At 46.0% G+C, this 26105-nt stretch overlaps 1 protein-coding gene across 1 annotated transcript in view; it reads left to right on the top strand.

Annotated features, from left to right (window-relative positions):
* Nucleotides 1–572: 572 nt before the first annotated feature.
* Nucleotides 573–26105, top strand: part of MAML1 (mastermind like transcriptional coactivator 1) — a 39571-nt gene continuing 14038 nt past the window's right edge. The window contains exon 1 of the mRNA XM_028096469.2: nucleotides 573–1203. Coding sequence (XP_027952270.1) covers nucleotides 844–1203 — 360 coding nt within the window. The 5' untranslated portion in view covers nucleotides 573–843. The remainder of the gene's footprint in view (nucleotides 1204–26105) is intronic.

Below are 26105 nucleotides of genomic sequence, written 5' to 3'. Positions count from 1 at the left end.
CTTTTACATTAAGTGGAAACTGAGCCCAGTGATTCAGAATGGTGCAAGAGGAAGCCTCTTCCAGTCTTCCAGCTCACTCGTGGACAATTCCGACCAATTAGGAGGCCGGATGTAAGGAATGCGGTCGAAAAACAGCTGACACTGAAAAAGCGTGACTACTTTGGAGTTTATGAAAACAACTCAAAAAGGCTGCAGGGGGAGAAAACGGTGAAGCGCCGTAGTGCCAGGCGGCCGTCTGGGTCGGGCAGTTAAACGCTCCGCGGCGCGGACTGCCCCTTCCCTCCGCGGGCGCGGAAGGGCCTACCGGCGAGGGGTGGCCTTTGGGACCGGCTCCTGTCGGTCATACTTGGCCCAGTGCCCTGCACTGAGGCCCGCCCAGGGACTTCCCTCCGCCCCTTACTTGAGAGTTCCTTTTAAACTCCGCTTGGGAGCCCCCGCGCGCCTCCTGCGTGCTCGCCCCCGCCCCTCGGGCGGCCCGCTCTTCCTGCTCTGATTGGCCGCAGTGCCTGCTCATCATCCGTGACGCCGGGGTCGCCCGCCGGGGCCCCGCCCTCTTCCGAGAGCCCTGAAAACAATTTTAAGATGGCGGCGGCGGCGGCGCGGAAAACAATGGGGCCGGGGCGGCGGGGACAGGCCGAGGCCTGAGGTGGGCAGCGAGCGCCGGCCCGAGTCGGGCCGAGCGGGGCCCGAGGAAGAGCCGCCGCTGCGCGCGAGCCCGCTCCGCAGCCCGCGGGGCCATGGCGCGGCCGTAAGGCGGCCGGGCCGCCGGCGGGGAGCGGAGCCCGCAGTGCCAGTCGGCCCCGAGAGGCCCGCCCCGGGCCCGGCCCGTGCAGCCCGCGGCCCATGGTGCTGCCCACCTGCCCCATGGCGGAGTTCGCGCTGCCGCGGCACAGCGCGGTCATGGAGCGCCTCCGCCGGCGCATCGAGCTGTGCCGGCGCCACCACAGCACCTGCGAGGCCCGCTACGAGGCCGTGTCGCCTGAGCGCCTGGAGCTCGAGCGCCAGCACACCTTCGCCCTGCACCAGCGCTGCATCCAGGCCAAAGCCAAGCGCGCCGGCAAGCACCGGCAGCCGCCCGCCCCGGCCCCGGCCGCCGCCCCGGCCCCGGCCCCGGCGCCCGCCGCCGCCCCGGCGTCCGCAGCGCCGGCCTCGGCCCCGCGCCTGGACGCCGCCGACGGCCCCGAGCACGGCCGCCCCGTCGCGGTGAGTAGGGCGTGGGGAGCAGCCCCCTGTCCGCGAGACGCTGCTCCTGACGCCGCCCGGCCGCCTTGAGGCTTCCCCGGTGCCCGCAACTCCTCGGGTCTGGCTCGGGGCGGGGGCGGGGGGGGGGGAGGCTGACATGGCAGGGACTGAGCGGTTGTCATCTGCGGGAAATGGCACTGTGGCATTTACTTTGGGAGAACATGACTGTGAGGACCTTACTTACGTTAAGGCCCCGGCTGGGGAGGCTGGGGAGGCTGGGGAACGGTGGCTGAAAGGTAGTTCTTCCAGGTTCGATTCCAGGTTTTTCATAACTTTTTTGGGGAACAGACTGGCATAGAGTTACCTCTGATAGTGGCCTCATTTGTTCTGCGAATATTTATAAGGTCCTTGCTCTTTGAAGAGTCCGGGCTTACATATGGAAATAAGTCGATCCGCAAAACTGTTCTGAACGGAAAAATCCAAAGATCTTGAGAAATCGTAGTAAAAGGCATAATACTGCTCATTGAGTTGCAGAGAAAGTGTTGCTTGTTTAGGCAGCCCAGAAATGTGTGAACTTGTGATTCCAGCAATATTGTTGACGATTCCCGTTTTAAATTTTTAAGCCTCTTTGAAATCTGTGATGATGTTAGAGAATTTGTCGGTTAGCGGTTTACTTCCCTGGAACTGATTTATAGAAGGAAGATAATAAGATTTTTGTTGTTGTTGTTTTCATGGTGATTTAAGGTTTAAAACAAGTGTTACCAGTCTAGTTTGTTCTGTGTGTTTTTTTAAATTTGTGCCTTTATTACCTCTCACCTAGGCTATTGCTGTACGCTTCCCTAACTAGTCTTCAGTCTTTCTTGGTCTCAAATGCTCTGCCCCCACAGGTCCTGTGCTCTGGTTGAATTCTTTTCCTCATTCTCTCCTACACTGGGCTGCTGGACATTTCATTACTAATCGTATGGGCTAGTCCAGCCTTCTGAACCTCACTTTTTCCATCCGTGAACTGTGAAGGTCGTTTAGCTGCTTATCCTCCAAGGTTCTTATAAGACTCCAATGAGTGCGGGTGTGAAAATATTTCATAAGGACCCTTCTCCCCTTTCAGAATCCTGCCATCATCCTTCAGCTTGTCTTCCTCTTCTTTAAAGCTGGTTTCTGACCACCCTAGCCCACAATCAGAGTCTTCTTTGTGAAAACGTTTAGAAAAGGTATGGTCTGTGCTGTTTATTTTTAGCACATAGTGGTACTGCTTTAAGTCATGGCTTGCCAACTAGACTGTAAGCCCTGGGAGGCAAGGAGGAGTTTGGCTCAGTCCTGTGTACATCGTAGGCCCTCAGCACATGTTTGTTGAGTGATTGATATTAAACTCTGTAGTACTTTACTCAGTCATCTATCCTCTTCCACACTAACCTCGAAAGTAAAATGGCTTAATTTCATGAGCCACCTTTACTTACAACTCTTGTTTTAAGGAAAGCCTTTAAGAGTAGTGGGTGGTCATGCCAATTTAAGTAAACAATGAAAGCTCATAAATCCTAGTTTTATACTCAAATAGTTGCCTTGAATACCCTGTAGAAGGTATTATGAGTAGTGATTCAGTTTGTTTAAAGAGAGTAAGAGCTTAGACCCTCTATGTTATTTTTAGTCCTGATTTACTGGAAAGAAATGAGGCACGCTGTTTGAAGAGAAATTAATTCTGAGTGTGTTAGAACTTGAATCTGGGGTGCCTGGGTGGCTCAGTTGGTTGAGCGACTGCCTTCGGCTCAGGTCATGATCCTGGAGTCCCGGGATCGAGTCCCGCATCGGGCTTCCTGCTCAGCAGGGAGTCTGCTTCTCCCTCTGACCCTCTTCCCTCTCATGCTTTCTCTCATTCTCTCTCTTTCTCAAATAAATAAATAAAATCTTTAAAAAAAAAAAAAAAAGAACTTGAATCTGGCTTATCTGTCATTCCTTTGGGTGTTAGAGCCTGATCAGATGAGCCATGTTATGTTGATGTCTTATCACATTAAACTTTGACCCATGGATTTCATGAGTTTAAACTTCAGAGTGGAAGTGCTCTTCCGCCTCCCTCCTAGGAAGGGGGACCCTTTTCACTTCAGTCTACAACTGATTCTGGCTGAGCTCTTTGGCCTTGGAATGGGGTCGTAGTAACAGATCAGTGTTAACTAAGAAAACAGTGGTGTTTTCCATTTTAATGGCTTATTTAGTTCAGAGAGGAGAGCGTCCTTGCCTGGATAGGACTTTGACTTGGAGAGGGAGCACAGCTTTGCACAGAGAAATGGAGAGAAGGTGCCTCTTAGTCACTGTTATTTTGGACAGTTCTATATATGTACTTGATCTAATTAATATCCCTTACATAGGGAATATTATTAGTACTTTTTTCCCCCCAAATTTGCTGTTTCATCAGCAAACCATTTGTAAAACTGAAAAGGGATCAGATTTACAATAGAGTTCACCTTCAGGTTTTTTCCTTTCTCGGGATGTCCCACCACCAGCAGTTTTAACCTCTATCTGCTTATTCTGTTGAAGATGGGTAAGAAACAGTGCCTCAGACTTTTTTCTATTCTAATTGTCAAGGAATGACCTTATTGGGTTTTTTTAATACTGTATGTGTATTAAAAACCAGATTGTTTGTTGTTGTTGTTTTTTTTTTAAGATTTATTTATTTGAGAGAGAGAAAGCAAGCAGGGGGAAGGACAGAGGAAGAGAGAGAGAGAGAATTCCCAAGCAGACTCTGCCAGCTGCAGAGCCCAGGGCAGGGTCTGATACCAGGACCCTGAGATCATGACCTGAGCTGAAATCGAGTCAGACGCTCAACTGACTGAATGAACCACCCAGGTGCCCCCAGGATTGTTTTCTAATGACAGTTAAGATTGACTTCTTTTGGGATGCCTGGGTGGCTCAGTCGGTTAAGCACCTGCCTTTCGCTCAGGTCATGATCCCCGGGTCCTGGGATCGACTGCCGCATCGGGCTTCCTGCTCAGCGGGGATCCATTTTCTCCCTCTGCCTGCCGCTCCCCCTGCTTGTGCTCTCTTTCTCTGATAAATAAATAAATAAAATCTTAAAAAAAAAAAAGATTGACTTTTTGTTAGGAATGCAAGATTATAGAGAATTACCCAACCACTTTATACAAGCATTCATTCTGTAATGAAAATAGTCTTATGCAATAGCTTGAGCCTTTTCTTTTAGTAAAATGCCATAAAGGTTTATGCCTCATCCCTTTATCCACCATTGTTATGCTTTTGCTCCTTATTCCTTTAGTAGCTGTGAAAGCCTATGGAGAAATATGACAGTTGCCTGCCAACCATTCGTGGAAGTTGCATTCCCTGCTTAGTTTAAGTGTGAAAACTTTCCCTTTCTCTCTCTCTCTTTTTAATTTTTTATTTGTACATAATTTAAAACTTAGAGAAAAGCTACACAAATAGTACAAAGAACATCTGTACATCCTTCACTTAGGTTCTGCCCATATCACCATTGTGTCCCATTTGCTTTATCATTTGTCCACACGCTCTTTCTCTCCTGTCCACATCCAGCCAGCCATCTCTCTCTCTCATAAAACCTTTGTCCTCTGAACTACATGAGAGCACTACTTGCAAACCTCGCAGCTCTCTACTTGCAGACACCCCAGTGTGTGCCTTCTAAGAGTTAAGAAACTTGTACAGCATTTTAATAATGATTTTGTGGACCAAACAGTGTTAGAATTATGCAGATAACAAATTACTTCCAGGGAGTAGATATTTCTGAACGTAAAACAGATATTGTGCTGTAATCATGTGGGTTAGTTTTAGAGAAAAGATGACTAATGTGGCTTTAGGATCCCATTTCTTCCTGTGACATCCGGGACCTTGTCCTGGCACTCTTTCCTTTTTTTTTCTTTAGTATCCCCTTTCCCACCGGGCCCTTCCCTTCAGCTTGAAAACATAGGCAGTTATTCTCCTTTCTTTTGTCTTTTCTCACCCTCAAAATAGTATTCCATCTTTTTCCTTCCCTTTGCCCTTTCCCCTTGAACTTCCCATTTACTCATGAGCCCATTGTAATCTGCCTTTTCCCTCTTCTACTCTTCCGAAGTTGCCCGTTTAAAGGGCACCAAAGATGGAATTGCCAAATTCAGTGGCTTCTTAGTCATCATTCTTTCTGACTTCCTCCTTCTCAAGGCTCTTCTCTTAGCTTCTACTCTCTTCTGATTCTCTTTCCAGCTTTCTGTTTTTTTTTCCTCAGTCTCCTGCTTTCCTTACTAATTCATGCAATGAGTACTTGAGTGCCTACTGTAGGCCAGAGGGAGTTTTAGGCACTAGGAATACAGCAGTGAACAAGACAAATTAAAACTCTGCCTTCATGGAGAAAGAGATTGATAATTTTAAAAATTAATTTTTATAATATAATGCTAAGAAAAAATGAAAAGAGTAATGTGATACTGGGTGACTCACAGTAGTAGCTTTAGATAAGATGCTCTTTGGGCCTGATTGACAGGAGGTCATCAGTCAGCTAAAAGTCTCAGAAAAGAACATTCCAGTTACAGAAAACCACCAGCACAAAGTCTTCTGAGCTTGCCTGCAGAACAGAAAGGAGGTCTGTGTGGCTGGAGCCGCATGGCAGGTAAGCAGCTAGTAGGAGAGGTAGGTAAGAAGGATCAGATCAAGTGCCCTGGGAAACAGTTAGCAGGGTTTTAAGCAGAAGCATGTCTTATGTTTTATTTATTTTTTTTTAAAGATTTTATTTATTTATTCATGAGAGACAGAGAGAGAGATAGAGAGAGAAGCAGAGGGAGAAGCAGGCTCCCAAGGAGCAGGGAGCCTGATGCGGGACTCGATCCCAGGACCCTGGGATCATGACCTGAGCTGAAGGCAGACGCCCAACCATCTGAGCCACCCAGGCGCCCAGCATGTCTTGTGTTTTAAAGGCCATTCTGGTGCTAGGTGGAGAATGCTTGGGGTTGGTGTGCACAGAGTGGATTCAGTTAAGGCTTTTGGGGTGGTCTAGACTGGGGCTGGAGGTAGCCGTGGCGACGGAGAGGAAGAGATGGCTTTTGTATAGCTCCCCAAGGCAGAGGTGACAGGGCTTGGCGATGGGCCAGATGGAGTACATGCGGGGGAGGGGCAGGAGAGAGGGGGAATCGAGGGGAATTCCGAGTTTTTTGGCTTGAGAGGCTTTCTTTGCGTGCCTTTTAGATATTAGTATTACACAGGTTACTCTGTCCTCTACTCTTTCCACTCAGTCATGTTTTCCTGGGTCATGTTACTGTTTCATGGCTTCATCTACTATCTGTAATAATAAGATTATCCAGATCTTTTTCCAAGTTTCAGATCCATATTTCCAGCTGTCTACTGGACATTGCCACTTTTATATACCACATATCCAAAATGGACTCTCCCTTTTTCCTGCCAATCTTATATTCCTTCTAAGTATTTTCCCTAGTCCAGTCGTCCGAAGTAGAAACCTGTGAATTGCTCACTACTTTCCTGCACTTCCAGCTTTCCATTGGTCTGTTCAACCATTTGAGCTCCTGCTAGGAGCCGGGAATCATGGTGGTATTGGACCTATGTCGTGCAGCCTCAGTGGGAATAGGTGGTAAGCTAGTTATTGCACAGCTGTGTTGAGGGCTACAAAGCCTGTGGAAATACTGGGGAAAGAATGGATGCCTCTTAGGTGAAGTTTGGAAGGCTTTAAAGACTTTTAAACGAGGTCTTAAGATTTTGCCAGATGCTTTGCCTAAAAGGTGTTCCATGGAACGTTAACTTCACAGAATATTAAAAGAGTTGTAGAGTTGGAAAAACAAATTTAAACAGTTTCCTTTATTAGGAGTTTTCCAGACCTTTAAATACAACTAATATGCATGGGGAGAGGACACCTAATAGGATTTTGATCCCTTTGGGAAACTAAGCAAAAGCACAAAATTATGACAGTTAGTTCTTTGAATTTGGGGTTTCAAGTGCCAGAAGCTAGAAAGGTAGGAGTCATATCCTAAAAAGCCATATATTTGATACTGGGTGTTTAGACTAAGTAATTTTGCAACACTGTGAACCCCCTCAACACATTTTTATGTTGACATCTAAAACTTCAGCCCAGGGGCGCCTGGGTGGCTCAGTCGTTAAGCGTCTGCCTTAGGCTCAGGTCATGATCCCGAGGTCCTGGGATTGAGCCCTGCATCGGGCTCCCTGCTCCACGGGAAGCCTGCTTCTCCCTCTCCCACTCCCCCTGCTTGTGTTCCCTCTCTCTCTGTCAAATGAATGAATAAAATCTTTAAAAATAAATAAATAAATAAAAATAAAACTTCAGCCCAAATCTTTAACCTAATTAGAAATCATAATGCAGGGGCGCCTGGGTGGCTCAGATGGTTAAGCGTCTGCCTTCGGCTCAGGTCATGATCCCAAGGTCCTGGGATCGAGTCCCGCATCGGGCTCCCTGCTAGGTGGGGAGCCTGCTTCTCCCTCTGCCTATGCCTCTCTCTCTATCTCTCTCTCTGACTCTCATGAATAAATAAATAAAACATTTAAAAAAAAGAAATCATAATGCATTCGTTGTGTTGATCAACTGTATACTTACCATAACTTGATTTATTAAGTGAAATATATGAAATAAGTATGTAACACAGTCTTACAAGTGCTACGTATATTCAGTATGAATCAGCTATTTTAAGAGAAAAGACAGAAAATGCTATTTATAGTTTCAGGGGATGTAGCTTTCAGAGAATTATAAATATTAACATTTAAAAATAAAGATGGTTACATCACTTTTTAAAATGTAGCTTGTGGAATCTGAATACCTTAGTAATACACTTTCATCAGCTATTTATTCATCAGCCGTTTAAAGAAGCTTTTCTTTCATAGAAATTTTAAGACCTTCCTTTTCGTCCTGCAACTTGCATTTCTTTAACACTTGCCCCACATAGTTGTATTCTAACATAATGTATGCTTTTTTTAAAAGTCTTTATCATTCTAGCAAATTTTTCAGCGACAAAAAAAGGTATAAAAATTGAAACTAAAAACTTTTCAGTTTACTTTGACCATAAAGCTCTATGGATATTTTTGCTTTTTTTAAGAAAGGTTGATTTATACAAAGGAAAAATATATGTAGCACTTACAAGATTCTGTGTGTTACATATTTCTTATTTCAGTAAGTTGAGTTATAGTAATTTAGTATACAAGAAACAACAAATACATTATAAATTATTAAGCAAAAAGAGCATAAGTTTATAAGAAATAATGTCTCTCTTAGGGGCGCCTGGGTGGCTCAGTCGGTTGAGGGTCCTACTCCTGGTTTCGGCTCAGGTCATAATCTCAGATTGATCCCCAAGCACTCAGTGCTGAGTCCATTTGGGATTCTTTCCCTCTTCCTGCCCCTCTCCCCTGCTCTTGCACAAAGTCTCTCTCTCTTTTTCAAATAAATAAATAAAATGTTAAAAAAAAAAAGAAATGCCTCCCTTAGTGAGACGGATGAGTCTTTTGCCCTCCTCAGTTTGTTCATGGAACCATGGGTGAATATTGTTGATAAAATGAGAGTTCTGAATTCTGTTCCTGTTTTTTTGTTTTTATAAATGTAAGCCCCAATAATTCTTATTCACATTAATGCAAAAGAAAGGAAGAAATTTAGTTCTAGCGTTGTTACTTTTTGTTTTGAAACCTGAGCTGTATGCCAAAAATCATATGGTGATCTATCATCGAAAATTAATTTACTAATTAACCTCATGAATTGGTTAGGTACTCTTTCAATTTTATTGAAAACAATGAATTAGAAAGCTATCTTGGATCTAGAGAGTATAATGCTAAGTGAAATAAGTCAGAGAAAGACAAATACCATATGATTTCACTCATGTAGAATTTGTTTTTTAAAGATTTTCTTTATTTATTTGAGAGAGAGCACGAGTGGGGGAAGGGGCAGAGGGAGAAGGAGAAGCAGATTCCCTGCCAAGCAGGGAGCCCGATGCGGGACTTGATCCCAGGACCCTGGGATCATCACCTGAGCCGAAGACAGACACTTAATGACTGAGCCACCCAGGCCCCTCATATGTGGAATTTAAGAAACAAAACAAGCAAAGGAGAAAAAGGACAAATCAAGAAACAGACTCTTAACTCTAAAGAACAAACTGGGGGCGCCTGGGGGGCTCAGTCGTTAAGCGTCTGCCTTTGGCTCAGGTCATGATGATCCCGGGGTCCTGAGATCGAGCCCCGCATCGGGCTCCCTGAAGCCTGCTTCTCCCTCTCCTACTCCCCCTGCTTGTATTCCCTCTCTCGCAGTGTCTGTCTCTGTCGAATAAAAAACAAAAACAAACAAACAAAAAAAAACCTTTGAAAAAAGAACAAACTGATGATTACGAGAGGGCGGGGTGGAGGGGGGGAGAAAGGTGTTGGGGGAGAGTGGGAGGATGGGTGAATTAGGTATCCGGGATTAAGGAGAGAGCACTTGTGATGAGCGCTGGGTGATGTACGGAAGTGTTGAATCACTACATTGTGCACATGAAACTATTATTACACTGTATGTTAATTAACTGAAACTTAAAAAAATTAGAAACCATCTGATTATGAAAGGATTCGTCTCACTAGTCATTCACTTACTCGTTTACTGAGTAATATACAAAAGGCTTTATCAAATCTTATCAATTGATTATTGATTATACGTGTTTCTCTTTTCTTTTTTTTTTTTAAGATTTTTTTTTTAATTTATTTATTTGAGAGACGGAGAGAATGAGAGAGAAAGCACATGAGATGGGGGGAGGGTCAGAGGGAGAAGCAGGCTCCCCGCCGAGCAGGGAGCCCGATGCGGGACTCGATCCAAGGACTCCAGGATCATGACCTGAGCCGAAGGCAGTCGCTTAACCAACTGAGCCACCCAGGCGCCCACGTGTTTCTCTTTTCTTAGAGGTAACCTTGTTTAACCTAATATTCTCAAAATTGGTTGGGCAAATCAAAATACTGTTCATTTCAATACAGTTTTGTCAGTACAGTGTTTTTGATAAAATACTTCTGTTGGCTTTAAATATATTTTCATCAAAACCTTCGAACTGTGACTGTAGCTTGTTTAATATCTGAAAAGTGTGGAAAGTGTCCACCATGCACCCTAACTGGCAAAATTCTATCTTTATTGTCAAATTAACCAGCCACATCAGACTCAGCTTTCTATCAGAAAAAGTTTGGCTTTATTTTTCAGATATACGTCCCTATGACTACCATCTCACTTCTGAATTCTTTTTTTTTTTTTAAAGATTTTATTTATTTATTTGATAGAGACACAGTGAGACAGGGAACACAAGCAGGGGGAGTGGGAGAGGGAGAAGCAGGCTCCACGCGGAGCAGGGAGCCCGATGCGGGGCTTGAACCCAGGACCCTGGGATCATGACCTGAGCGGAAGGCAGACGCTTAACGACTGAGCCACCCAGGTGCCCCTCACTTCTGAATTCTAAGGGGGAGAGTTAAAGAGCATGGAGCCTTGTTGTGAGTTTTGTTACCTGCATCAAATACCATGCATTACCTTCATATTTCTTACTCCAGTCTCTGCTTTCTCGGGGATCATTCCTTTAAAGAGCTGGTTTGATTACTTGAGGATGGAAGACTGATGTCTTTAAATGGAAAATACCACAACTCCAGCTACCCACTCTATGGTGTATCTGAATTTGAAGCATCCTAACTCACAGACCAGATGTCGGCCATTCAAGTGCTCAAGGCCCTAAGGTCAGTGGAGAGCCGTTGTGTCTGGCAGAGCAGAGCAGAGCAGCAGGAGAGACTTGGCACATGGTAAACATTTGGAGCAGCATCGGGGTTACCAGGTCTAGTGGAGCAACTTGGCATTGGCAAGGCATCTGGTGCCATGGGAATGAAGCCCGTGTGCCACCCTCTCAAGGTCCTCCAGATACTTTGAATGCAGTTCTTTGAAAATGGCCTAAATTCTCTTGGTGTCATCACATGGATCTTTCAACATCTGCAGCTCCTCCTCATTGAGAATTCTGCTCATATATCATCTTCTCCAGGACTCCTTTCGGCCCCAGGAGTGGGGCTCCATGCTCAGCAGGGAGTCTGCTTGAGATTCTCTCTCCCCCTTTCGTGTGCACTCTCTCTTTCTCCCAAATAATCTTTAAAATGAGTTGCTATTCTTGATGGGAGTCTGTAATATCCCTTAGTTGTGGGGGGGTCAGTTAAATGTTTGGCCTTTCTTCACTCTTTAGGTCATATTATAAACCCACACCTTTGGCATAGCTTTATAGCAGACAGAGTATGCTTCTTCATCCTTTGATTTGGGGCTTGGACATATGACTTATTTTGGCCAATGAGATACTATTGAGCAAGATTAAGAGGATGTATTATATTTATGGAACAAGAATTTTTAAAAATGCAGAAAGCAAAATCTTGGAAATATTTTTAAAATATTAAGAATATGTGAACTTGGGGCGCCTGGGTGGCTCAATTGGTTAGGGGACTGCCTTTGGCTCAGGTCATGATCCTGGAGTCCCAGGATCGAGTCCCACATTGGGCTCCCTGCTCAGCGGAAAGCCTGCTTCTCCCTCTGACCCTCCCCCCTCTCATGTACTCTCTCATTCTTGCTCTCTCAAATAAATAAATAAATCTTTAAAAAAAAAAAAGAATCTGTGTGAACTATACATATGAAATAGGAGTAATTATCCCAAAAAGTAAAGAAAAAAAGACAAAACAGATGGAAAATCGAAAATAAAATTAGAGAAGCAGTGTAGGAGGTCCAACATTTGAATAATAGAAATAACAGGAAGAGAGAAAACAAGGTAGGAAGTGATTAATAAAATAACTTGAGATCTGAAGAACATGAGTTGCCAAATTCAAAGGGCACGCTGTATGCTCAGCACTGGGGAAGAAAATAGACCCATACCAGTCATAAAATTTCTGAACATCAGGTTTAAAGAAAAGATTCTACAGGTTTCCAAGGTAGGGTACTAGGTCACATATCAAGAATCAGAATTGCTTTGGACTTCATGGCAGCAACATATGAAGCAAAAAGACATTAGTACAGTGCCTTCAGAATTCTGGAGGCAAATGGTTACCAACCTAGAATTCTAGACCTAGTCAAAATATACAAGAATGAGTATAGGATAGTCATTTTCAAAGATAAACATTTTTAAAAATTTAACTGCCACACACCCTTTCTCGAGCTACTGCGAGATGTACTCCACCAAATTGAACGGATAAGTCAAGAAAGAGTAAGACATGAGGTACAGAAAAGACAAGACTCAACATGGAAGAAAGTGAGGAGGGACTCCTTTGGAGGATGATGGAGCGCTCCCAGGACGGCAGCTCTGCAGCAGATGTGGAGGGAGCTGAGCCATCCTGCAGCAGTGTGACCCCAGAGACAGCCGGGCATCACGAAGACCCCACACTTGCATCGGGCCTTCCTCTTAAACCAAGGACAGAACACCCAGGACGGCTTGGCCCAGATTCTCATCAGGACTTGGCTTGTCTTGACCATGTGCCCCCGAGGGTCTCTCCCCTGATGCTCTGCTGAGGGCACGCATATCCCCCATAGAAGTTCTCAGCATTTCCCTGAGAACGGGAGGCAGCCCCTTCCCTCTGGCCGTACTTCTGCCACATGTCCGATGCCTGGTCCACACCTCAGTCTTGCTAAGCGCCCAAGTGTAAAGAGTCCCGTGTTTCCCAAGACTCACTCGTGACCTTGCTTGCAACTTCCCCAGAAGGGGCCTTGTCAAAAGGAGAAGTCAGACCACGACCCAGAGACTGTTCTCCTCACCTCCTCCTGGACCCTTTGTCCAGCGGGGACAGTGCTGCCCTCTCCTTGCACAGCTGGTGTGTGCTTGCCCTTTTGTTGTTGTTGTTTGTTTGTTTGTTTTTTGAGACTAGGGCAGCATATTGTTTGGGGATAGATTATGTGAGGGTGGTACTATCAACAGAATCAAGTAACACAAAATCAGGATATTTGTTCTCTCTTGTGGGGTGAAGAGGGAGGGTGCAGGGATTTATAAGGAGAGCTCCTGTGGCTTAATGTGTATATGAATCACTTGGAGATCCTTTTAAAATGCAGATTTCTAAGACAGAGGTGGCAGTGACCGAGATTCACCATTTTTAACCTTTCAGGTGATGCCAGTTCTATTGGTCCTGGGACCACACGTTGAGTGCCAAGGCCTAAAGTGTTTCTTAACTTGAACACTTGGAAAACGGTGTTTGTTTTATTACTGTTCTTTGCACCGTAATGTACGCATATATGTGTGATACCTTTCACAACAACAAAAATGTTCATTGCTAAAGAAAAATAGGAGAAGAATGTGTTGAGTAATAAGCCTGGAGACATAATAAGCATGTCAAATCATAAAAGCCTTACATACAGACACAGAACCCTTGTGTCTGTCTGTGTGTGTGTGTGTGTGTGTGTGTGTGTGTGTGTGTGTGTGTGTGATATTGATTGGTTGGTTGATTATAATAAATTGGCTCGTGCAGTTACGGAGGCTAGCAAGTGCTAAGATCTGCAGTTGGCAAGCTGGAGACCCAAGAGAGCCAGTGGTATTGTTCCAGTCCAAATGTTGGCAGGCTTGAGACCCCACAAAGAACCAGTGGTTCCCGTTTAGTCCAGAGGCAGGAAAATCCTCATGTCTCAGCTCAAGGCAAGCAGACAGGAAGAGTTCCCTCTTAACTCATCTTGTTGTACTCATAGGCCCCAACTAACTGAATGAGGCCCACCCAAATCAGGCAGGGCAGTCTGCTTTACTCAAGCTACTGACTCAAAGGTTAATTTCATCCAGAAGCACCCACACAGACACACCCAGAATAATGTTTGGCCAAATAAACATTTGGACACGCGGTGGTCCAGTCATGTTGATGCACAGAATCAACCATTGCACATCCCATGGCAAGGAGCTTGCACTTGATTCTTTTCTGTGTACTGTGGAGAGCCGGTTAAAGGATTTAAATAACAGTGGACCATTGAGTAAATTTGTGCCTCAGATAATCTTTGCAGTGGTGTGGAGGATGGAGTGGGGGTGAGCGTAGGTAGTAAAGAAGGGCTATTTTATCGGTTTAGGCAAGACACGATTAGGAGGAGCTAGAAAGTGACGGCATGGGAACAGAGAAGGCCAAGGAGAGGGTAAAACGAACAGGATAGGGTGATTGGTTGATGGAGGAATTGGACGATTGGGGGATGAATCAAGAGTTTCTGATTTCTGAGATTCCATTTTCTGATCCCGGATGAACAGAGCCCCTGCCAGGCCGGGAACTGCTGGGAAGTTGCATTTAGCCACGTGGGCCTCATTAGTGACCTTGCCAGGGCAGCTGCAGAGGTGTTGGGGGGGGGCATCAGATGTGGAGCTAGTCCCCAGCTCCAAATATGCAGAGGTCTGGAGCTGTAGCCCCTTTGGAGCTTTGCCTAAGGTGCGCTGTTAATGTTGCACCAATCCATTTATAGTTTACACCTCAGCTTGCCTCAGGTTGTCTGTTTCACCTCCAAGTTTTTATTCGAGAAAGTTGAGAATCTGTGTTGTAAGTTGGATTGATTACATGCGTGCAGCCTAAGTTGTTATGTAGAGAGTTAAGAATTTACATGTGTTCTGGGTACTATGCCAGCCTTTCGTGTGGCAGGCTGCCAGCCATCCCCGGGAGCTGTGAATTGTCCGGGGGATGTTCGGAGCTCATACCCCGTGATGTTCTCCACTATGCCTTCAGGGGTTGTTAGGATGTGAACAGCTGTCACTCCCAACTTGAGTCCACACACGCACGCACGCATGCACACACACACCCCTGCATTGCTTCTGAGCTATAGTTACCACTGATCCTCCTCCTCTTTGCTCTGCTCACCATCTCCAAGCCTTGGTTCCCTTCCCTGGGAAACAGTGACAACACTATCTGCTTTGCAGAGTTGCTCTGCCTGACGCAGAATAGGTGCTTCATAAATGGTTGCTTTTGGGGTGCCTGGTTAAGCATCTGCCTTTGGCTCAGGTCATGATCCCAGGGTCCTGGGATCAAGTCCCACGTCGGGCTCCTGCTCAGCGGGGAGTCTGCTTCTCCCTCTGGTGCTCCCCCTGCTTGCGTGCTCTCTGTCAAATGAATAAATAAAATCTTTAAAAAAAAAATAAATGGTTGCTCTTGCTAGCTTAGGAGATTTCTTTTTCTTTATTAATTTATTAATATTATTATTATTATTTTTTAAGTAAAACCTGGTGCTTCAACTCATGACTCTGAGATCAAGACCTGAGCTTGATCAAGAGTCGGATGCTTAACTGACTGAGCCACCCCGGGCACCCCTAATATTTACTCTTTTAAGTAATATACCTAACTCGAACTCACGACCCTGAGATCAAGACTTCTGACTGAGTCAGCCAGATGCCCCCAGGAGATTTCTTTTTAAATGTTTGTTTATGTGTTGTTGTTTTTGAGCTCCTGATTACCTCTCTTAATCAGGTATGAGCCTTTGCCAGAAGACCTAGCCAACCACGACTGTTCTTTTGGTTGGCAGTCTAGTCAGTCACAACCAACGGGCAGAATTCAGGAGAGCTGCTTACTGAACACTGGTGGTGATGAGTCAGGTGCCATCTGGTGCTGCAGAGACAGGTGAATGAGGGAGTGGCTGTGCCCTAGTTGCTGACAGAGACTGATGAAGAGGCCAGTCATCACTGTGCTGTGTCCTATGTGCCACCCCGAGGATGGTACAAAAAGCTAATGGCAGACCCTTCAGTCACCTTTGGGAGTTGGGGAAGACTTCAAGATGTGGGTACTATGTGCTGTCTGCTATTAAGTGCAGGGGGAATGCCCACAGGCTCCGTGTGCTCCTGGCAAAGCCACTTCACCTCCCTCCATCCTTAACCCCATAGACCTGTGGCCTCTCCCTGTCACCAGCCTGAGAGCCCATCGGGACTGTGCCAAGGAGCCTGACCCATCTGCTGCCACCTGCCCTCACTCACTGCACTCTAGCCAGGGCGCCTGCCAGGGACACTTTTCTCCAAGAGACCCTTGGGCCAAGCTCTGTCAGCTAACTTCACCAGCTCTGCCTTCCCTGCACACCCAGAACTGGCCACTTCTCACCACCTCTGCCGCTCCCACCTGGGTCTGAGCCGTTGGTTTTCTTACCTAGAATATTGCCTCCTAATCGGTTTCCCTGTCTGCCCGAGCCCTCCTACAGTCTGCTCTCGGTGCACAGTCGGGATGAAGTTGTTCCCTGGCTCAGTTTTCCGTCTCACCCGAGGGAAAAGCCCACCCTTAGCCAGGGCTGCACACCCTGTGCAGTCTGGCACCCCCGTCCCTCATGCCCTGTCTTGCTTTCACCCTCTTCCCTCCACCAGGTCCCCTCTCCCACCATCTCTTCATGCTCCCCCATCCCCCCAGGCACGCTTCCATTTGGCCTCTGTGCCCCTCTCCCCTCAGCCTGGACCCTCTTCTGGAGATGTTGCTATGCCTCACTCTCTCATCTCCTGCCAACTTTGGCTCAAACCTCCCATGCTGTGTAAGGCCTTTCCTGAATATCTTTTTTAAATGGTAAGCCCCACAAACTCCCTTTCCATGCTTTATTTACTTGGGAGTACAAGCCAACTAGAGTGTAGGTTCCAGGAGAGCAAGGGGGTTGTCTGTTGTGTTCCTTGCTGTATTCCAGGGCCCAGACCGTGGCTGACTGAGCTCTCAGTAACTTTTTATAGAATACATTGAATAAGATCATGAGGGGTGCCTGGGTGGTTCAGTTGGTTAGGCGTCTGCCTTCAGCTCAGGTCGTGATCTTGGGGTCCTGGAATCGAGTCCCGCCTCGGGCTCCCTGCTCGGCGAGGATTCTGCTTCTCCCTCTGCCTGCTGCTCCCCCTGCTTGTGTGTGCCCTCTCACTCTCGCTGTCTCTCAAATAGATAAATAAAATCTTTGAAAAAAAAAAAAAGGATTAAGATCATGAGAAGGAGTTTGGGAGAAACAGAAAGGAGGGGCAAGGTTGAGTACCTCCAGTGAGGAAGCCACCTGTGCAGAGACGCAGGGGGCCTGGCGTGCTGAAGTTCAGCTTTCCTGACACAGGAGGGCAGGCTGCGAGGAGGAGTGAGGAGCCGTGTGTGCAGAGAGGCGCCTGTTGCCTAAGCCCAGCAGGTTCAGGGGCGCTTCCTTTTGTGTTAGTACTGTCCTGAGAACTTACTCAAGGCCCGTTTCTAGAGCTGTGTCATCCAGTACAGTAGTCACCAGCCATGGAGGGCTGTTAAGCACTTGAAGTGTGCCTAGTCCAAATTGTGTTGTGCCAAAAATTGGATCTGGAAAACTTCTCATTGAAAACCACTGCTCTAGAACAAAACATTGAAGTTATTTTGTTTATAAATGAAAAATTTTAAAAGATTTTATTTATTTGAGAGAGTGTGTGTGAGAATTGGCGGGGGGCGGGGGCAAAGGGGGAAGGAGAGAGAATCGGAAGCCGACTGTGCTGAGCGCCAAGCCTGACATGGGGCTCAATCCCATGACCCTGAGATCATGACCTGAGCCAAAACCAAGAGTCGGAAGCTTAACTGATTGAGCCACCCAAGTACCTCAATGTTGAAGTTATTTTTGAGCTGAAGAGGGGAATTTTTTTCTTCTTTTTAAGTAAGCCCTATGCCCAGTGTGGGGCTTGAACTCATGACCTCAAGATCAAGAGTGGCATGTTGCACTGACTCAGCCAACCAGGTGCCCTGGAGGGGGATAATTTGAAGGGGAAAGTCTCAGATGAGGCAGGTCCAGAAGGAGTAAGAAGGTGCAGCTGAAAGCCGTTAACATTTGCAAGGAGAGATGTTTTCCTCTCAGAGAAGAGAGAAATAAAGACTCTAAGAAGTTTTGAGATGAAAAAGAGGCACATTTGATGGAGTCGCATAAGTTGGACTTTGGGAAATGACTTTGAATCAAATAAATCTGTGTTCAAATCCTGGTTTCATGCTCACTTTGCAAATGCTTTGATTGCTTTAAGCCTTAGTGCCTTGATCTTGAAATTGGGGTAATAGTACAGCACGGACCCCACAGGCTGTCGTGAAGGTTACATGAACTAGTACTGCATCCATTATTGGACACAGAAAAGCCCGTGAAACTGAAAGATGGATGTGCAGGAGGCCAGAGAACAGTAGAGTGACCGTGAAGGGGAGTGATGGGGCAGGAGGGAGGCTTAATCTGGAAACAGTCATTGGGCACCTACAGGTTGCTGGCGCTGAGGATGAAGAGGGCAAGGCTGTTGTCCTCCACAGATGGGGCAAGATGCAGAGAAACATGAGATGCGTGTTTATGGTATGGCTCCATGCTTTACCTTGAACGTGGAATGTAAGTAATACACAAAACGCTTTGTTAGAGCCCTAGGGATGGAATAAGGAACTTGATTAGGTGTGGGGTAAGTGGTCAGGGAAAAAATACTACAGAGGAGTTGAAGTTTGCGCTACATCTTAAAAGCTTAGTAGGAGATCACCAGGCCAGAGGTATATTCTCAGTCCTGAAAGTTCACCGTAAGTTGGGGCCCCACGGGAATGGCAGGGGATTAAGCGGAAAGGCTCAGTGGGATCAGATCAAACAGGCTCTTAGTGCCAGAATAAGGAATTTGAACTTCATCCGTAAGTAAGGGGGGGAATAAGGCATTTCAAGTGGTTCAGATAAGTGTTTTATAGAGATCACTTGATAACATCGTAAAGGGTGGGTTAGAACAGAGAATAGAAGTAGATCAGCATGAAGTTATTTTAGTAATCTATTTTAATAAAATAAGGCATTCGTCTAAGAGGGAGGTGTAGTGGTGGTGTAGAGGGATCTCACTGGAGATTGATTTAGGAGGTAGAGTCAGCAGAGGACAAGGATTGAGCCATGCACTGAGGGAAGGAGCGTGAGAGGAAGAGCCAGGTTTGGAGGATATCCATGTGGAGATTCCTGGTTACAGTCGAATATGTGAGTCTAGAGCACAGGAGAGAGAGCTGGGCACAAAGATGAAGATCCCAGGAGCACCTGGATGGCTCAGTTGGTTAAGCATCTGACTTCAGCTCGGGTCCTGGGGTCTTGTTGGGCTCCATGCTCAGCGGGGAGTCTGCTTGTTGCTTGTCTCTCTCCCTCTGCTCCCCGCCCCCTGCTCTTGTGCCTTCTCCTTCTCAAATTAAATAAATAAAATGTTTAAAAAAAAAAAAAGATGGAGATCCAGGAAATATGAAGATCAGTAAATATTTGAGTGGCCACTCTGTGCCAGGTTGTCAGGCTGTGGCCAAGGCCCTGAGTGTGGGTGGGGAACCTGGGAGAGGACAGCAATGGAAAGGGAGGAAGGAGCAGCATGGGAAGCCTCAGCCTGTAGAGAGTGCCGTGGAGGCAGGTCCAGAGAGCCGTCTCTTGGGCCTTAAGGGAGGAACATGTTTAGAGAAGGGAGGAGAGTTCATCAGAGTTCAAGTGCCTCAGGAAGGTCAAGTAGATACGGTTTAAAAGTGTCCCTTGGATTTAAGAACTAGGAGGTGACCTTGGCGCATATGGCAAAGTAGAGACCCCATCTTTGAGGAAGCTCCAAAGTGAAGGAAGGGGATTGGCTGAAGGGTGAGAATGTTATCAGCTGCCAGGTGTGCCTTGCAGCTCCCCCAGGAAGTAGCTGTTCTCCCAACACCACCACCATGCCCAGCCCCTCTTTAGATGAGGAACCAGAGCTTAGTAGTTTGCCTGTGAGCACACAGCTGTTTAGCAACCACAGCAGGATTTGAACCCAGTCTAGCTATGCCCTTAACACTGAGCTAAATGCAGAGTAGATGGGGGCTAAAAGATGGGGTTACTGAGCATTGCAAATGCTTAGGGGTAAACAGGGAGATGGATGGAAGAGAGGCCACATGGGAATGGGATAGAGACCCCGGGTGGAGGGTGTGGCTTTGGAAGGGAAGGGTATCACTCTTACATGCGCAGTTACATGCGCTGCAGTCTCTCAATTAAGTCAGGATTTCCTCGTACAGGAGAAGATCATGGTGTTTATGCTTTCAGTAGTTTATGGTGCATGTTTTTCATATTTATCTATGAATGCCTGATTGCACAGAATCACAGAGCTCCAGAGGATTTTAGAGAGATCTGGTCTAATAATTACTTGCTGTTCTTTAAGTGAACTCAAGTATTATTCCAAAATTACCTTCCTTTGACCCTCTCTGGCTACCAGTCTCTCTCCCTCACTGAAAAAATACATATGTAATTTATCTATTTATTTAGGGCATGTGAGCCAGGGGAGGGGCAGAAGGAGAGGGAGAGAGAATCTCAAGCAGACTCCCTGCTGAGTGTGGCGCCTGATGTAGGGCTCTCGCTCATGACCCTGAGATCTGACCTGAGCTGAAAGCAAGAGTTGGACACTTAACCGACTGAGGCACCCAGGTGCCCTTCCCTCACTTTTTTTGAGCTTTATTAAGATACAATTTCCATACCATACAATGCACCCATTTAAATTCAGTTCCCCCATACATTTCAGTGGTTTCAAGTTTATCCACAGAATTTTCTGACCATCGGCACAGTCGGATTTTAGAACGTTTCCTCACTCCAGAAAGAAGCCCACAACCCTAGCTGTCACACATTAATGCCCCCACCCCCCACTTCCCAGGCATAGACAATCACTTACTCTACTTTGTCTATCTCCCTTTTACAATTAAACTTGGGAAAGAACAATTCATACTCTATTTACTTGCTTCCCAGTTACTTCTCAAGTTAGGGTTTTGTTTTTGTTTTTGTTTTAGGATTTTATTTATTTATTTGACAGAGAGAGAGACAGCAGGAGAGGGAACACAAGCAGGGGGGTGGGAGAGGAAGAAGCAGGCTTCCCACAGGGCAGGGAGCCCGATACGGAGCTCAGTCCCAGAACCCTGGGATCATGACCTGAGCCGAAGGCAGACGCTTAACAAGTGAGCTACCCACACGCCCCTCAAGTTAAGGGTTTTTACTCCAGTCAGCCTTCTGGAACTGCTTTGGGCAATGACATCAGTGAGTGACCCTTTGGACATGTTCAGACCCAGTTACCAGACCCAGTGGACATGTTCAGCCTTTATCTTTCTGGACCTTTCGGGTGCATTTAACCCATCACTCTCCCTTGTGCTCCATCTTCATTATGGGTGCTTCATCTGCCCCTTGGCTGGCTTGTCACTCTTCCTGAGTGATCAGACCTGCTTGTGGTTTCAGCTGCATGCGTTGCTGGTGATAGTCTTTCCCCTGGGCTCATCATCAGTGTTATTCACTGCCTCTTGGACGTGACCTGAATGGTCTAGTCATCTCTTCATGGCTAAAACTAAACTAACCCCTTCCCCCACTGAAACCCTGCTTTTCATTTGTTCTCTGTCTTACCCATGTGCCCAAACTAGAGCAAAACTCCTTTCTCCCTCACCCCCACTATAAAATCAGTCTTCAGGACCTGCTGAATCCCTCCCCCCACCAACTCTGAAATCCTCTCTTCTTCCTCATACCCACTGTCTGGTGCAGTCTCTTCCTTGGTGATCACTCTGGCTGTGGCTTCCCTCCTTGAAATGTATCCGCCACAGAGGCATTAGAGATAGCTTATAAAAATGCAAATCCAAAAAAAAAAATGCAAGTCTGACCTCATCTGATAAGTTCCTATTAAAATGGCATGCAGCACAACATCACCTATCAGTATTTATGTAAAAAAAAAAATCTGAATCTGATCAAGCTTTTGTCAGCTTACTGGAAATACAGAGGATAGAAGAACTTGTAGACGACACCTTGGGGGGCATACAATCAGCCAGCTCTGGAAATGGAAAATTCTACAGGACAAGTGACAAGTGTCTTGGACAAATAAATGGCAAAGTTAAGAAAGGGAGAGAGAACTGTTATATACTCAGAATCCTAAGAGCATGTCAACCAGATGCAGTGTATTGGATCCTGACTTGAATAAACCAACTGTAGCAACAATTTGATTTTTTTTTATTTTTGACATTCAGTAATGGTGTTACGGTTATTTTTCAAAGAGCTTTCATATTTTAGTGATGCATGCTGAACTATTTAAGGGGAAATGATGTGATTGCTAGGTTAGTCCAGGGGTGGGGTATGAAGGAGACAAAATGGGCCAGACGTAGTGTCACTTGGACAGTGAGTGCATGGAGGGTCATTCTACTTTCTCTCTACTTTAGTGTATGTTTGAAATTTTCCATGATAAAGGGGTTATTTTGTTTGTTTGCAAAAGATCTTGAGACAGGGAAACTTGAACACTGCTGGCCTACAGGACGATAATAAAGAATTTTTTTAAGTGTAATAAAACAAGGGGTGCCTGGATGGCACAGTTGATTTAAGTATCCAACTTGGTTTCAGCTCAGGTCATGATCTCAGAGGGTTGTAGGATCAAGCCCTGTGTTGAGCTCCATGCTAAGCGTGGAGCCTACGTGGGATTCTTTCTTTTCCTCTCCCTCTTAAAAAAAAAAAAATACACGTATGTGTGTGTATAAATTTACCAGCTTAACCATTTTTAAGTGTACACTCTAGTATTAAGTATTTTCACATTATTTGTGCAACCACCACCACCATCCATCTCCATGGCTCCTTTCTTGCAGAACGGAAACACTAGCTCCCTACTTCCCTCTCCCTGCAGCCCCCGGAAACCACCCTTGTCCTTTCTGTCTCTGAATTCGATGACTCTAGGTACTGTATGTAAGTGGAATTATACAGTATTTATCCTTTTGTGATGGGTTTATTTCACCTGACATAATGGCCTCAAGGTTCCTCCATATTGTAACAGCACGTGTCAGAATGTCTTTGCTTTTTAAGGCTGAATAATATTCCATTGTATGGAGTTTATTCATTCATCCATTGATGAACTCTTGGGTTGCTTCTGCCTTTTGGCTACAGTGAATACGCAGCTATGAACATGGTCTACAAATATCTGTTCAAGTCCTTGCTTTCAGTGCTTTTGGAAATGGAATTCTTTTAGAAATGGTATTGCTGACTAACATGGTAAATCTAGGTTTTTATTTTTTGAGGAACCACCAAACTTTTCCATAGCAGATGCACCATTTTCATTCCCACCAACAGTGCACAAATGTCCTTGCCAACACCTGTTATTTTGGTTTTTTTGTTTGTTTTGGATAGTAACCATTCTAATGTGTTTGAGGTGGTGATAATTATTAATGTTTTAGGCGTGATAATGGTATTACAATATTATACACACCTGTATATTTTTAAGAGTTTTTACTTTTTGGAGATATGTACTGAAGTATTTGTGGATTGAATGGTATTATGCCTAGGATTTGTTTCTTAAAAAATCCAGTTTGGGGGTTGGGGAATAGGGAGGTAGAAATGCAACAAAATGGCCAAATACTAAGAGTTGTTTAAGTTGGGTGAGGGGCACACGAGGGTTCAGTGTACTGTTCGTTCTAGTTTTGTATATTTTTGGAAATTTCACATTATTAAATACAATTTCGGGGCCATCACCGTCCATTCCCAGCCTGACTTTCAGCACTTCTTGTTGTGCCATTTACACTTGAGCAACATGAAACTTCTAATTTTTTCTGCTTGCCTCCTTCTATCCACTCCCACTCAGTGCTCATTTGTGTCTCCTTGCTTTTGCCTCTCAGCCTGGAATGCCTGCCCTTTGCTTCTGGATGACTTCTTTGTTCTTTTAATGCCTAATTTGGGTGCCCCCTTCTCCTTCCTCCCATAATACTCTGTTCTGCCTCCATAGCTTCACCATCTCATCCCAGCCGGTCGGAGCAGGAGCTATGTCTTGTCTTTTTATCCCAGTGCCCTGCCTAGAGTATAGTAAAAACCTAGGGCATATCTGAGTTTGTGACTATTTTGTGCTCAGCTTGCATAGGGCAGTGTCTGGCAGCTAGTAGGATCTTGGGAATTAGCAGTGCATGGGAACACCGTTGGGGCAAACGGGGGGAAGGATACACAGGACCTCTGCACTCTCTTTCCAATTTCCTGTGAACCTCAAGTTCTTTTTTCTTTTTTAAGTTTTTTTAATTTGAGTAGAGTTGACACAGGAACCTATAATTCGTTAAAAATAAAACATTTAAAAAATGTCTGGACCCCAAAGTATAAAGTTTTCTGGAAAATGCATTTCTTGGAACTTGCATTTTCAGTTTGTCCTTATAGGTGGATTCAGTGGCAAAGAGTAGTGTTTACAGATCCCTTTAATATATACCGTACTTCTAAATCACTGAGGATTCCAAACTGTTGAGACAAATAATATCTTTAAAAAAGTGGGAATCTTTAGTAGCAGGTTATATTTGGTTCTGTGATATTTTTCTTTTTCTTTAGTATGTGTGTGTGATTTCCTCATGGCACAGCCCGTTTTTCTGGTCACAGCACCTTGATGGGTGGGATTCTTTGTGCTTGGCAGAGGGGAGGTGCTCGTCTCAGGGCTTGAAGCTCTGACTCACTCCCCGCGGCTTGTGTTTCATACCGAGACACCGCCTGGCTCAGCCAGCCTCACAGGTGGAAGCAGAGTGGACGTGGGCCCTTCCCAGTCTGACGAGCAGGGAGACAGGGCCTTGAGGATAGAGGATCGGCAGCAGATCCTTCCTGCGAGCCCCAAATGCTCACACCTTGGGAAGCCTCATGTAATTGGACTTTCATCTGCTTTGAAGGGCACATGAGATTCTGACACCGTGAGGAGTAGTCAAGTGCAGGTGCTGGGCGGTCAGCAAGGCCACTGAGGAAGTAATGACTTGTCCCTGTGGCATTTGGCTCAGATTCGTGCCCTCCCACGGTTGCTACTCGACACAGATTTCCCACATTTTCCCTCAAATCATTGGAATCTTGGATGTTGCCTGAAAGTAGATTGGCTTTACCTGGAGATGGTCCTTTCCACCAACAGTCAGGGTTCCTGAGTGGCCGTACAGGATGCAGCAGGAACATAGGGGAAAAGGAAACGTGAGCATGGTATTAGGTTGAATTGCTGCCTTAAAAAGTTAAGGTCTTATTATATGTTTGAACCTACACTTCTGCGGCGTTCCCGCAAGCTGTACCACTGGCCTACAGCATGGGTGTGGTTGGAAAGCTGGTGGGGAGTTAAACTAGTACCAGAGCCGGGAGGACGGCGGAGCCCAGCTCAGGGTTATGAAGACCTGAGGGCAACGAGGTGCCATTGAAGAGCTTTCAGGAGGAGAGTGACGGGATCAGGTTTTCCCTTCGGTGCAGTCACTCTGACCACAGTACGGAATGTAGATGAGGGCAGAGATTGTTAACGAGACTAGCTGTAGACGTGGTTGGAATGAGTCAAGCAAGAGAAGTTAGTGGACGGAGAGAACCGTGGAGATCCAAGAATGCTGAGGAGGTGGGCTCAGCCGGACTAGGGTGCTGATTGGATGTGAGGAGTAGCAGAGAAGGAGGGGCTAGAGTGGCTCTCTGGTTCTGGCTTATGTGACTAGGTGGATGGTAGTGACATGGTCTGGGACAGGAACAGAGAAGGGAAAACGGGAGTGGGGAGAAGCTGCTTCAGGTTCGGACAGATTAAGTCTGAATTATCTGTGGTACACCCCACACACCAGGTAGGTGGTTGGACAAACACGAGTCTGGGGCTCTGTCGGCGTCGGGGTAAGAGAGCGTATTCATTCACAAATACTTACTGAATGCCAGGCCCTGTTCTAGGTACTGGGTCTCTGCTTTTCCTTCTAATGGGGGGAAGCTAGGCTTATTCACCTGAGTGCCTCTGGGGGAATTAACAAGGAGATAGGCTGGGGAGATGGAGAATAGTTGTTCTATGACTTTTAGGAGATAAGGGACCCAAATTATGTGCTAAGCCACCCCTAGGGAGATGGGGAAGAAGTGTTTTGGGCAAAGAGAAGAACAAGTCCAAAGGCCCTGAGGCAGGAATGAGGGGGCATGTTTGAGGAACTCTAAGAAGGCTGGTGTGACTCAGTGTGCTGTACATGGGGGAGCATGGAAAAGGAGGTTGGATGGAGGGCAAGGGCTGATAGATCAGCACTTGATCCCTGGCAGTTGGGTTTATTCTGAGTGTAATGCTCAGTCATAGGAATTTGGAGCCTTGGGAGTGGATAAGATCACTCAGAGTATGTATAGAATAAAAAGAGGAGAGGGTCACTGGGTTGGC

The sequence above is a fragment of the Eumetopias jubatus genome, unplaced genomic scaffold, assembly GCF_037043125.1.
Source record: "Eumetopias jubatus isolate StellerSeaLion01/CBP00866 unplaced genomic scaffold, mEumJub1_p1.0 scaffold_5, whole genome shotgun sequence".
Taxonomy (NCBI): domain Eukaryota; kingdom Metazoa; phylum Chordata; class Mammalia; order Carnivora; family Otariidae; genus Eumetopias; species Eumetopias jubatus.
The sequence above is the reverse complement of the archived record's forward strand: the minus strand, read 5'-3'. Positions and strand labels throughout refer to the sequence as shown.